The sequence below is a fragment of the Macaca nemestrina genome, chromosome 1, assembly GCF_043159975.1.
Source record: "Macaca nemestrina isolate mMacNem1 chromosome 1, mMacNem.hap1, whole genome shotgun sequence".
NCBI lineage: Eukaryota > Metazoa > Chordata > Mammalia > Primates > Cercopithecidae > Macaca > Macaca nemestrina.
In genome coordinates, this window is record NC_092125.1 from 197,838,346 (window position 1) to 197,852,551 (window position 14,206).

The 14,206-nt window shown below is 41.6% G+C and overlaps 1 protein-coding gene across 12 annotated transcripts in view; it reads right to left on the reverse strand.

The window, feature by feature from the left end:
* The window catches only part of LOC105494707 (argonaute RISC catalytic component 3), a 143,998-nt gene that overhangs the window by 25,695 nt on the left and 104,097 nt on the right, over window positions 1–14,206 (reverse strand). For all 12 annotated transcript variants that reach the window (XM_011763419.3, XM_071096103.1, XM_071096101.1 and 9 more), the window contains 4 exons: window positions 13,752–13,842; window positions 10,134–10,328; window positions 9,669–9,803; window positions 5,869–5,970 (listed from right to left, as the gene is read on the reverse strand). In XM_011763419.3, the coding sequence (XP_011761721.1) occupies window positions 5,869–5,970; window positions 9,669–9,803; window positions 10,134–10,328; window positions 13,752–13,842 (523 nt within the window). The remainder of the gene's footprint in view (window positions 1–5,868; window positions 5,971–9,668; window positions 9,804–10,133; window positions 10,329–13,751; window positions 13,843–14,206) is intronic.

Below are 14,206 nucleotides of genomic sequence, written 5' to 3' on the forward strand. Positions count from 1 at the left end.
ATGGTGTTTATTATTCCCATGTTATGTCCATGTGTGTTCAATGTTTAGGTCAGTATTTGGTTTTCTGTTCCTGTGTTAGTTTGCTTAGGATTATGACCTTCAGCTCCATCTATGTTGCTGTAAAGGATATGATTTCATTCTTTTAAAAAATTCATTCAGTGGCTGGGCATGGCGGCTCACACCTGTAATCCCAGCACTTTGGAAGGATGAGGCAGGAGGATTGCTTGAGCTCTGGATTCAAGACCAGTCTGGGCAACATAGTAATAGCCCGTCTCTACAAAAATACAAAAATAAGCCAGGTGTGGTGATACATGCCTTGCACGGTGATGAATGCCTGTAGTTCCAGCCATTCAGGAGGCTGGGGCAAGAGGATCGCCTGACCCCGGGAGGCAGAGGTTGCAGTGAGTTGAGATTGCACCACTGTACTCCAGCCTGGGCACCAGAGTGAGAAAGAAGTTCATTTAGCCAGTCTACATCTTTTCAGTGGGCAATTTAATTTGTTTACATTCAAGGTTACTACTGATAGGTGAAGGCCTACTCCTGTCATTTTGTTAACTGTTTTCTGCTTGTTTTCTATATCCTTTCTTCCTTTCTTCTTCTTATCATTTTGGGTTGGTGGTTTTCTGTAGAGCAACAAGGTTTGAATCTTTTCTCTTTCTTTCTTGTGTATCTGTTCTACCATTGAGTTTTATACTGTTGTTTCCATATAATGATTATTGACTTTTTGCCTCCAGATGTAGGACTCCCTCGAACATTTCCTATAGGTCGAATCTAGTGGGGATAAATTTCCTCAGTTTTTGCATGTCTGGGAAATACTATTTCTCCCTCATTTCCAAAAGTTAGCTTTGCTGGATATAGGATTCTTATTGATTGACTGATTGACTGATTGAGACAGGGTTTCACTCCATTGCCCAGGCTGGAGTACAGTGGTGCAATCAGAGCTCACTGCAACCTCTGCCTCCTGAGCTCAAATGATCCTCAACTGGGTAAAGCATTCTTGGTTGACAATTGTTTTCTTTCAGTCCTTTGAATGTATCATCTCAATCTCTCCAGGCCTATAAAGTTTCTGTGGAGAAATCTGCTGTTCGTTTAATGAGGATTCTAAGTGACTTGATGATTTTCTGTTGTTTTTAGAATTCTGTCTGTCTTTGACTTGACAATTTGACTACAATGTGCTTTGGGAGGAACCTTTTAGGGATTGTTCTGTTTGGAGACTTTTGAGCCTCCTAGATCTAGATGTCCATATTTTTCCTCATATTTGGGAAGTTTTCAGCTATTATTTCTTTTTTTTTGAGACAGGGTCTTACTCTGTCATCCCGGCTAGAGTGTAGTGGTGTGATCTCAGCTTGTCACAGCCTCAACCTCCCAGGTTCAAGTGATCCTCCTGCCTCAGCCCCCTGAGTAGGTGGGACTACAGGTACATGCCACCATGCCTGGCTAATTTTTGTATTTTTTGTAGAGATGGAGTATCACCATGTTGCCCAGGCTGGACTCAAACTTCTGAGCTAAATCGATCTGCCCACCTTGGCCTCCCAAAGTGCTGGGATTACAGGTGTAAGCCACCATGCCCAACCTATTATTTCATTAAGTAGATTTTTCTACACCTTTCCCTTTCTCTTCTCCTTCTGGAACTCCCATAATACAAATATTTATTTGCTTACTGGTGTTCCATAAGTCTCAGAGGCGCTCTTTACTCTTTTTCATTCTTTCTTCTTTTTCTGACTCTGATTTTTTTTTTCAAATGACTTGTCTTCAAGTTCAGATATTCTTCTGCTTGATCAAATCGGCCGTTGAAGCTCTCTATTGTATTTTGTATTTTTCATTGAATTCTTCAGCTGTAGATTTCTGTTTGGTTCTTTTTAAATTTCTATCTTTTTGCTGAATTTCTTGTTCATATTGCGAACTGCTTTCCCAATTTTTTTTTTTTTTTTTTTTTTGAGACGGAGTCTTGCTCTGTCGCCCAGGCTGGAGTGCAGTGGCCGGATCTCAGCTCACTGCAAGCTCCGCCTCCCGGGTTCGGGCCATTCTCCTGTCTCAGCCTCCTGAGTAGCTGGGACTACAGGCGCCCGCCACCTCGCCCGGCTAGTGTTTTGTATTTTTTTTTTTTTAGTAGAGACGGGGTTTCACCGTGTTAACCAGGATGGTCTTGATCTCCTGACCTAGTGATCCGCCCGTCTCGGCCTCCCAAAGTGCTGGGATTACAGGCTTGAGCCACCGCGCCCGGCCAATTTTTTTTTTTTAGGCAGAGTTTTGCTCTTGTTGCCTAGGCTAGAGAACAATGGCGCAATCTCAGCTCACCGCAACCTCTGTCTCCCAGGTTCAAACGATTCTCCTGCCTCAGCCTCCCAAGTAGCTGGGATTACAGGCATGCGCACCACGCCTGGCTAATTTTGTATTTTTAATAGAGACGGAGTTTCTCCATGTTGGTCAGGCTGCTCTCGAACTCCTGACCTCAGGTATTCTGCCTGCCTCGGCCTCTCAAAGTAATGAGATCACAGGCGTGAGCCACTGCGGCTGGCCTGCTTTCCCAATTTTGTTGAGTTGTCTATTGGTATTTTCTTGTATCTCAATATATTTGGGCTATCCCAATATCTATGGGATACAGAGTTGCTCAGCTCTTCCAGGGCACCAATTCCCCAGCACCAGTTCAGCTCAGGCATAGGGCTATGCCTGTTCTGGGTGGCCCACACATAGTCTCCCTGATATGCAGGGCACTACTTCAGCTTAGGTACTGGCGTGTGTGACTGCTCTGGATGACTAAGGCACTCCTTCCTGAGACACAACATACTACTTCAATTTAGGCACTGGAGAGGTATGACTTCTTTTTTTTTTTTTTTTTTTTTTTAAATAGAGACGGAGTCTCGCTCTGTTGCCCAGGTTGGAGTAGCTAGGACTACAGGTGCACACCATGACGTCCGACTAATTTTTTTTGTATTTTTAGTAGAGACGGGGTTCCACCATGTTGGCCAGTCTGTTCTCAAACTCCTGACCTCAGGTGATATGCCTGCTTTGGCCTCCCAAAGTGCTGGGATTACAGGTGTGAGCCACTGCGCCTGGCCGAGGTATGACCTCTTTAAGTGGCCAAGGCACAAGGTGTAACAGGTGCTTGCAGCTCGACAGGGCTGTCAGGCCACTGGGCTGGGGTAATTTGGTGATAGCGTAGCCTTAACGATAAAGAGGAGTCATGGCTACTTGCCCCTGCAGCAAGACATACTCCAGCTATAGTTCTACTGCTCCACTGCCAAGATGGAGTAGTCCAGTGGCTGCTTGGACCATAGTGCGTGGAGCACAGTATCAGCTCCTTCTCTCAGGTAGGGGGTGGGTACACTTAAGTGGACTCCAGGCAGCTCCCCCAGATGGGCTTAGTGCCTAAGAACAGTGCTGGGGACCCCAGTGTAGGTGTCCAAGGTGTTGATGGGGATTGCTGGGATCCTCTTGCTTATCCGTTCACTGTAGGAGAGAAGTTCCTGCTGGTTCCCAGCTGATCCTGATTTGGAGATGTAGTGGAGGCTCAGTGTTTCTTTCTGTTCTCTGTGTGGTCATCCCAAGTTTCTGTGCATACCAGGGTTTCTGTTACTCCTCTGATGCACTCCAGGGCTCTCCCTCAGTTATTTTCATTAAAATATAGTTGTTTGGCCTGGTGCAGTGGTTAATGCCTGTAATCCCAACACTTTGGGAGGTTGAGGCGAGTGGATCATGTGAGGTCAGGAGTTCGAGACCAGACTGGCCAACGTGTTGAAACATCGTCTTTACTAAAAATACAAACATTAGCCAGGCGTGGTGGCAGGAACCTATAATTCCAGCTACTCTGGAGGCTGAGGCAGAAGAATTGCTTGCATCTGGGAGGTGGAGATTGCAGTGAGCTGAGATCATGCCATTACACTCTAGCCTGGGCGACAAAAGCAAGACTCCATCTCAAAAAAAAAAAAAAAAAAAAAAAAAAAGGCCGGACCTGGTGGCTCATGCCTGTAATCCCAACACTTTGGTAGGTTGAAGTGGGTGAATTACCTGAGGTCAGGAGTTTGAGACCAGCCTGATCATCATGGTGACACCCCGTCTCTACTAAAAATGCAAAAATTAGCTGGGCATGGTGGTGGGTGCCTGTAATCCCCGCTACTTGGGAGGCTGAGGCAGGAGAATTGCCTGACCCTGGGAGACGGAGGTTGCAGTGAGCCGAGATCACACTACTGCACTCCAGCCTGGGTGACAGAGCGAGACTCCGTTAAAAAAAAAATGTAGTTGTTTATCTGTTTTTCTGGCTTTCTTTGTGAGGGTAGCAAGCACTAGGGGCTTCTAGTCAGCCATCTTGCTGACATCACTTCCTCTGGACCGCCCATTAACTACCAATCCTGAAAATGTACAACATTAATTGTAAAGAGGAGCTGATATAAGAACATGGATAAATAAGTGGGACAATAATTTAAAGCCACGAATCCAAAACAGGTTGGTACATGTTGGATATATACAGCTGTAAGATACAGAGCTCAATAGTAAGACATCTGGAAATTCCTGTCTTAATCAATGGCAAGTAACCTAAAATAGTTTTGGGTTATAGACTCTCAGACATCCTGGGAACTTTCTGTTGTTGGGAAGTTTGAGATGCACTGATTTAAAGCTTATGTTCTACCAAGTAAAGCTAACATATTAATGAAATGGTTTTCTGGAAAGAATAAGAAAAACTTTTAAAATTATTTAACTGAAACTTAAGGCCAGGCACAGTGGCTCAAGCCTGTAATCCCCGCACTTTGGGAGGCCAAAGTGGGCAGATTACTTGAGGTCAGAAGTTTGAGACCAGCCTGGCTAACATGTTGAAACCCTGTCTCTATTAGAAAAAAACAAAATAAAACAAAAATTACTTGGTGTGGTGGCACCCAGTAATCCTAGTCTGTAATCCCAGCTACTAGGGAGGCTGAGGCATGAGAGTCACTTGAACCCAGGAGGCGGAGGCTGCAGTGAGCCGAGATCATGCTACTGTACTCTAGCCTGGGCAACAGAGCAAGACTCTGTCTCAAAAAAAAAAAAAAAAAAGTAAAGCTGTAATTGTACAATTAAATTCTTATTTTATTTTTTGAGACAAGGTCTGGCTCTGTCACCTAGCCTGGAGTGCAGTGGCACGATTTTGGCTCACGGCAACCTCCCTCTGCCTGGCTCAAGTGATCCTCCCACCACAGCCTCCTGAGTAGCTGAGACTACAGGCACATGCTACCATGTCTGGCTGATTTTTGTATTTTTTGTAGAGACAGGGTTTCTCTATGTTGCCCAGGCCGGTCTCAAACTCCTGAACTCAAGCATCTGCCCATCTCAGCCTCCCAAAGTGTGGGGATTATAGGTGTGAGCCACCATGCCCAGATCAATTACACTCTTTCACATGCTTAATACCTACTAGTACATGTCAAAGTTTTCTATAAAATGTTATCATTAGCTGAGTGTGAAGGTCTATTGTCCCAGCTACTTGGGAGGCTGAGGTGGGAGGACTGCTTGAGCCCAAGAGTTCTAGTCTAGCCTGAGCAAAATAGTACTTTCTCTCCTTTCTCTCTCTCTCTTTTTTTTTTAAAAGACGCATATGCTAAAGGAACAATCAGGTACTTTCACTTTTTAAAAACATTTTAGGTAAATTAAGGGCCTGTTTCAGGGAGATTCATTCTATTAAACTACTTATATTCTGATATTTTCATAAAAATAAGTTCCTAAGTCCCTTTCAAGGTAAGGAAAGGGAAGACATTTGTTTACTGAAAGTTTCATCTAATTTCATGTGGAAACAATTTGGAATGTAATGAGTATTTCTTTATCCTTTTTCTGAGATTTAAAAAATACATGTAAGAATGACAGTTCTTGTATTAAAATATTTTACCCAAAGTGTAGGCTTACCTGTATTCCAGCATGGCTACAGAGGTAAAAATCAAACTCATATGGGTGTGTAATGTCTGTATCAACTGTTGTTCCAGCTGGGATATTGCCACTTCTTCCAACCTAGATTTGTTTGGTTAAAGTTTAAACAAACAAGAAAAAGGTAAAAATGTATCTGAAAGCACTTTAAAAAATGTATGAATACATAGGCTGATCCTACATTTCACTACTTTCACCTTGAAATATGACTTAAGCAGTCATTCGGAGCAGACTTTACGCAGGTCCTAGTTTCTATTCTTAAATGTTGCTGAAAGTGAGCGCTGGTACACAACAAGGCCTAATATAGTCTCTACTACTGCTTAGCTGATAGTTGACCCCACTATGGGTGGAAGACACTAAAAAAAATTTTTTTTTAATTAACTTAAAGTGCTCTAATTTGTGGTACCTGTGCATAGCAGGCATTCTTGAACATGTGATTTATGAAGATCAGCATTTACCTTGGAGAAAACTAGATGTTTAGAGAGACAGAATGCTGACAGCATCAACAACAGTCACACCATTTGTTAACCATTTATGGGTCAGGCACTTTAAACACATTATTTCTAAATCCTGATAACAATCTTGCAAGTTAGGGATTATTTCTATTTGTTTAGGGAAATAAAGGCTCAGGAATACAAAATAATTTGCTCAACAGCACACAATAAAGGGCAGAACTGGGATTCAAACAATGAAATAATTGCAAAGGCCTTATTCCTTTTATTTCATACTATCAGTTTCAACATCTTGTAAGAGAACAGACACCATGATTTTCTCTGAGTGGATAAAATATAACTGAAATGACTCAAAATTCTGATGATGCAAGCTTATAAAGCACTTAAAAATGTTTATTATACCCACCTCCATCGCCTTATCCCAACGTACTGAAAATCATTAACTGTAACTCTAGGTTTACAAGGCTAGCAAATCAGAAACTATTTTACTGGCCGGGCGCGGTGGCTCAAGCCTGTAATCCCAGCACTTTGGGAGGCCGAGACGGGTGGATCACGAGGTCAGGAGATCGAGACCATCCTGGCTAACATGGTGAAACCCCGTCTCTACTAAAAATACAAAAAACTAGCCGGGCGAGGTGGCGGGCGCCTGTAGTCCCAGCTACTCGGGAGGCTGAGGCAGGAGAATGGCGTAAACCCAGGAGGCGGAGCTGAGATCCGGCCACTGCACTCCAGCCCGGGCGACACAGCAAGACTCCATCTCAAAAAAAAAAAAAAAAAAAAAAAAAGAAACTATTTTACTGACTCAGATATTATTTTGCCACGTGAATGACTGTTAAAAGTGAGTGACTGTTATAAAGGTGGTACCTTGAATTATAGTGGTGTGGACCAAGCAGCTTCACTTCACCAAGCACAAAATAAAACAGTTCATCATCTATTACATTATGCCTGGTCTTGAAAAACACTTAACTCTAATCAATTAGCAACACACAAATCTTCTAATTAATACATACAAAAAGTTGTAGGCTGGGTGTGATGGCTCACACCTATAATCCTAGCATTTTGGGAGGCTGAGGTGGGTGGATCACTTGAAGCCAGGAGTTTGTGACCAGCCTGGCCAACATGGTGAAATCCTGTCTCTAATAAAAATACAAAAATTAGCCGGGCGTGGTGGCACATGCCTGTAATCCCAGCTACTCAGGAGGCAGAGGCCTGACAATCGCTTGAACCCAGGAGGTGGAGGCTGCAGTGAGCCAAGGTCGTGCCACTGCACTCCAGCCTGGGCAACAGAGCAAAACTGTCACAAAAACAAAAACAAAAACAAAACTACCTCATAATCTTGTTGGTGAGGGTTAAATTGATTACATTTATAAGTAATACTTAGAAAAATATCTATTATTATTTCTTCTTCTCTGTTCTATCACTATCACCACCACCCTACAGCTAGCCAAACTTTATTTATTAAAATTTTTTTTTGTCCTCATCATGATACTAATGAGAGCTAGCCAATCTTTAATGAGTACTTAAGTGTGGGCCAAGCCCTGTTCTAAGTGCATTACGTACTTTATTTAATTCTCCCAACAACCTAAATAAGGTAGACATTAATAGTATCCAATCTTGCTAAGAAATAAGCAGGTATAGAGATGTTAAGTTGCCTGCCCAAAGGAATACAGTGAGTATGTATGGCAAAGACAAACACCCCTCTCGTAGTCCTTTTTTTTTTTTTTTTTTTTTGAGACGGAGTCTCGCTCTGTCACCCAGGCTGGAGTGCAGTGGCGCGATCTCGGCTCACTGCAAGCTCCACCTCCCGGGTTCATGCCATTCTCCTGCCTCAGCCTCCCGAGTAGCTGGGACTACAGGCGCCCACAACCGCGCCCGGCTAATTTTTTGTATTTTTAGTAGAGACGGTGTTTCACCGTGGTCTCGATCTCCTGACCTTGTGATCCGCCCGCCTCGGCCTCCCAAAGTGCTGGGATTACAGGCGTGAGCCACCGCGCCCGGCCTTCTTTTTTTTTTTTTTTTTTTTGAGACGGAGTCTCGCCCTGTCACCCAGGCTGGAGTGCAGTGGCCGGATCTCAGCTCACTGCAAGCTCCGCCTCCCGGGTTTACGCCATTCTCCTGCCTCAGCCTCCTCAGTAGCTGGGACTACAGGCGCCCGCCACCTCGCCCGGCTAGTTTTTTTGTATTTTTTTAGTAGAGAAGGGGTTTCACCGTGTTAGCCAGGATGGTCTCCATCTCCTGACCTCGTGATCCGCCCGTCTCGGCCTCCCAAAGTGCTGGGATTACAGGCTTGAGCCACCGCGCCCGGCCGAAATAAGCAGGTATAGAGATGTTAAGTTGCCTGCCCAAAGGAATACAGTGAGTATGTATGGCAAAGACAAACACCCCTCTCGTACTCCTTTCTATCAAATCCATTTCTCAAGGGGGCACAACACTTGGTACCATTAGATTTCTCTGCTCCAGGATTTGCAGGATGGGGACAGATGGGATCGGAGCACTGAAAATGACAGTAAGACTGCTATCTTGCTGCGCACAGATAACAAAACGTATTTCCTTAGGTATTTATACCTCTCTTTCCTTCCTAATTATAAAAAATATACATTCACATTATAAAATGCATAAAATGATTCTGTGAACTTTAAAAGAAACATGGCTTAAAAGTTAGTATGTATAAATTTCCACTTTTTTTTTTTTTTTTTTTTGAGATGGAGTCTTGCTCTCTTGCCCAGGCTGGAGTACTGTGGCACCATCTCGGCTCACTGCAACCTCCACCTGCTGGGTTTAAGCAATTCTTCTGCCTCAGCCTCCCGAGTAGCTGGGATTACATATGTGTGTCACCACGCCCGGCTAAGTTTTGTATTTTTAGTAGAGACAGGGTTTCACTGTGCTGGCCAGGCTGGTCTCGAACTCCCAACCTCAAGTGATCCGCCTGCCTTGGCCTCCCAAGGTGCTGGAATTACAGGCATGAGCCACTGTGCCTGGCCTGAATTTCCACTTTTTAAAAAAACTAATTTGTATCAGATATTTTAAAAAGACAATGTACCTTTTTTTCTGAAGATTTTAGGAAAATATGAATAGAAAAATAATTTTAAAACTATGAGTTTCTTCACAACAAAAAAGTAGAATGAGATTTTGAACATTTGGAGTGTGACTAGAAATTCTAGAAAGTTAAAAATAATCTATTTTGATGCTTCTATACTCATAATGTAATTGTTGAAATTTGCTACTGTATATTGGAAACCCTGCTGTTGGCAGAGGGCCCTTGTTGAATGTTCTATGAACTATGTTGGATAAGCTTGGTTTACAATAGTATTACAACAGAGGTGAGATTACCCTTTCTGTCCTATCAGCACAAAATAATCGAGTGTGGTGTCTCTTCTGAACTACAATGTAGGTTATTCCAGGTTGATAGTCTTTCTCCAAACTGATGCAGGCTTCTCGAATTGCTAGTAGTTCATAATATAATACCTAGAGAATATGAAATGGAAAGATTCAATATAGTCAGCTATTTGTTTTTATATACTTCAAAGAAGGATAATGATTTAATCTCAGGATTCCTTAATTTCATCGCTCTAAAGCTAATATGCTTCTTGATTCCATTTTAATAATTATCAGAACATGGTCTTAACAAGTAAGGTATACACATTCGTAGCAAACATTTTCAAAAAGACGATCTAAGAAAACACCAAGTTTTGACTTGGGGAACTCTAAAAAGGTTTTTAACTCTAGAACTAGACACCATATTATAAACACAATATCTGATTTCACCACAGTCTGATGAGATTCTAGGTAACCAACCTGCCTAAACTGCCCTTCTGAAACACCATCCCGATAAAAGATGATACGAGTAGGCTTGAACCGAGTTGACTTATAAAATTGAATAAGAAGTTCCCGGACCATGGAGGCCAAGTCCTGGATGATCTCCTGTCGGGGTCTCTGAACTCTTACTGTGGCACAGTATCTGCTTGGGTGGGCATCCATACTACCTACAACCTAGGTTAGAAAAAGTAAAAATAAATAAATAAAAATAAATGATAATCAAAATTACATGAATTCATTTACATTTTTATTTTACTGTAACCTTACCGTTTATCACTGTTTACTTTGAAAGTAATCAAAAATAGTAATTCTGAGTTGGGTATGATGGCATGTGCCTGTAGTTCCAGCTACTCAGGAAGCTGAGGCAGGAGGATCACTTGTACCCAGAAATTTGAGGCCAGCCTGGGCAAAAGAGCAAGACCGCATCTCTCTCTCTCTCTTTTTTTTTTTTGAGACGCAGTCTTGCTCTGTCACCAGCCTGGAGTGCAGTGGTGCGATCTCGGCTCACTGCAACCTCCACCTCCTGGGTTCAAGCGATTCTCCTGCCTCAGCCTCCAGAGTAGCTAGGACTACAGGCATGCGCCACCACACCCAGCTAATTTTTGTACTTTTAGTAGAGACAAGGTTTCACCATGTTGGCCAGGATGTCTCGATATCTTGACCTCGTGATCCGCCTGCCTTGGCCTCCCAAAGTGCTGGGATTACAGGTGTGAGCCACTGCGCCCAGCCTACCCCATCTTCTAAAAAAATTAAAAAGAATAGTACTTCCCATTGAAAAACAGAATAAAACACCTAGTATAGGGTAAAAAACTATTTTTCTTATAACTAGGCTGAACTATACATTTAACAACTAGATTCTTTGTGTTGTTGGTAGACTTAAAGATTAGTGAGGAAAGAAAAAGACAAAAAGATGTGTATAAGAGAGTAAGAGAAAGGAAATAAGCAAAAATAAGGACCAATTCAAACCACTGATTTTTCTTCCTATCTCTTCCACTTTAGCAACCTATCTCAGAAGCCATACATAAGACTTTAGCTTCATCTTAGAACTGTTATGCTTCATACATTTTAAAATCAGAATTTTCCCTCTCGGCCTGAATCTATACAGTCTTATTGAGCTGTATTTGTGTTCTGTATCTGGTCCTCAGAGAAGTTAATCTTGGTTTTGAAACCAGCTATATTAATTTTCTCTCTGTGTCTAATATTGTTATGTCTTTGGAGAAGAGACCTCAAAGCATGAACTTATAACATTATTCTGATCAGAGCCTAGAGCTGGTCACTGCCTCCAGACTGTCTTTCTTCCAGTTAACCTATACCAAAGTCATGCTTCAAAAATGGAACTTTGACCATTTCTTTCCCTTGAAAGGTATCTCGCTACTAAGAATAAATCCAGACCCCTCGGATGGAACAAAATGCCTCATAAAAGCTTCCTAGCCTCATAGCCTGCAGTATACTATGTTCCAATTCCTTATATTTCTCAACATTCCCAAAACACACCAGGTTCTTGCAACTTAAATGTTGTTACTTCGTTATCGTGATAACACCTATTGTACTATGTGGCCTTCATTACTTACATTAGTTTCTCACACTACTCTCTAAGTTCTTGGGGATAGAAGCCATATACCGAAAAAGAATCAACCAATAAATTCTATTTACAAGATTTCTGATAACCATAAAAGAAAGTGGGTATTTGGTAGAAATGGATTTAGTAGAAAAAGACAATGACTACCAGAAGTCCAATGGAATTAAAATATGCTTAAACCTTTTGGAAAATGACTCAAAGTAGCAAATCCAAGGAAGTCTTTTGAGTTCCTTTCTTTATCATTTTATCATCTATAAGAACACTTTAATGAATGTTAGAGATGACTCAATACAACCACTGAACATTTAAAGAAAATAATTCATGAATATCATTAAAAATACACGGCCGGGCGTGGTGGCTCACGCCTGTAATCCCAGCACTTTGGGAGGCCGAGGTGGGCGGATCACGAGGTCAGGAAATCGAGACTATCCTGGTTAACACGGTGAAACCCTGTCTCTACTAAAATAATACGAAAAATTAGCTGGGTGTGGTGGCGGGCGCCTGAAGTCTCAGCTACTCAGGAGGCTGAGGCAGGAGAATGGTGTGAACCCGGGAGGCAGAGCTTGCAGTGAGCAGAGATTGCGCCACTGCACTCCAGCCTAGGCAACACAGCAAGACTCTGTCTCAAAAAAAAAAAAAAAAAAAAAAAAAAAAAAAAAAAAAACAAAGCAAGAGAATAGATAAAAATTAATTTCCTTTATACTAATAAAAATAGCTTTGAAACCTTGAAGTGAAAATTTAAATATTACTATCATTTTCAGGGATGAATTGTATTTATCAGATTCCTAAAACGTACAATTTATGTGAAGATTACAATGGATCATAGAAAAAATATTAAATCTTTTTTTTGAGACGGGGTCTCCCTCTGTCACCCAGGTAGGTACCTTTAAGGCACCTGCCACCACGTCAGGCTAATTTCGTATTTTTCACAGAGATGTGGTTTCACCATGTTGGTCAGGCTGGTCTCAAACTCCTGACCTCAAGTGATCCACCCGCCTCAGCCTCCCAAAGTGTCGGGATTACAGGCATGAGCCACCGCGCCTGGCCAATTAAATCTTACAGTTTAATTTCTGAAGTTTATTAAATAAGCCTAAAATATGTTCATATTTTCAAAATGTTGGTTATTTGTTAAAATCAAGTGATTTTCAAAATGGGTAAAATATTATCAGGCTTTCTCAAGTTTATAAGAAACACACTTAAACTGACACAAAAAGGTTACAACTAGAGAGCAAATTAAAAATAGGCAGATGCTAAAAGCAGGAGCGGCAATAGTAAAATAAAGAATTTGGCCAGGCGCGGTAGCTCACGCCTGTAATCTAAGCAATTTGGGAGGCAGAGGCGGGTGGACTGACTGAGATCAGGAATTCAAGACAAGCCTGGCCAACATGGTGAAGCTCCGTCTCTACTAAAAAATAAGAAAAATTAGCTGGGCATGGTGGCAGGTGCCTGTACTCCCAGCTACTTGGGAGGCTGAGGCAGGAGAATTGATTGAACCTGGGACACGGAGGTTGCAGTGAGCCGAGATTGTGTCACTGCACTCCAGCCTGGGCAACAAGATAACTCTGTCTGAAAAAAAGAAATAAAATAAAGTAAAATAAAATAAAAGAATTCAGGTGCAAAGTATTGAACTGGATGAAGGTAGAAGACATTTTATATGTTAAAAAATGTAATCCACCAGGCTTATATGTAATGCATCTTTCTATGACAAAGACATTACTGAAATATACAAACTATTCAAAACAACAAAAAGTAACTAAAAATGCATATTCATGGAGAGGTCAAGTAGACAAATTAAAGTATAATACAGAAGATTTGAATGATATAACTAGCAAACTTGATTTAATAGTTACATATGGAACTTGTAAACCCCAAACCAGAGAATAATCACTCTTTTCAAAAACCCAAAGAACACTTATGAAAGTTGGCTACAAAGAAAATATTAAAAGTCAAAAAGTTGAAACTGCAAAATTGATACTGGTCTGTCAACGTCAGGTAAGATAAACCTGGCGAACACTCACAGCAGCAATAGAAGGCTTCTTTCCATCACCAGCAGGTGGATGAGTGACATCGGCTCCCAAAAAGATCACTGGTTGCTGGAACACAGAAGGTCTTCAACACATTTTGAAAAAGGGTTAGATATTTCATTTTTTCATTATCCATTTATCTGTTTCACACAATTGCAACATAACTTCAAGTTATTGACAGCACAGAGGAAGTCCTATGTAATCCAAAGTCTTACTCACAGCAGAATTTTGTCTAAAATAGTGATGCTGGTGGTTGAAAAGGGCTATATTCATATTAACAGATGCTAGTATTCTCCAACATGGGCACAAAATTATAAACTTCCTTATGATCCACAAATTTTTATCACTGTTTAAAAATCAACTTATATTTTAAACCTGTGTAATCTCTCCAGGGAAAAAGGAATCATTACACTTTAGACTGGAAGGGGTTTTGGGAATCTACTACTCCC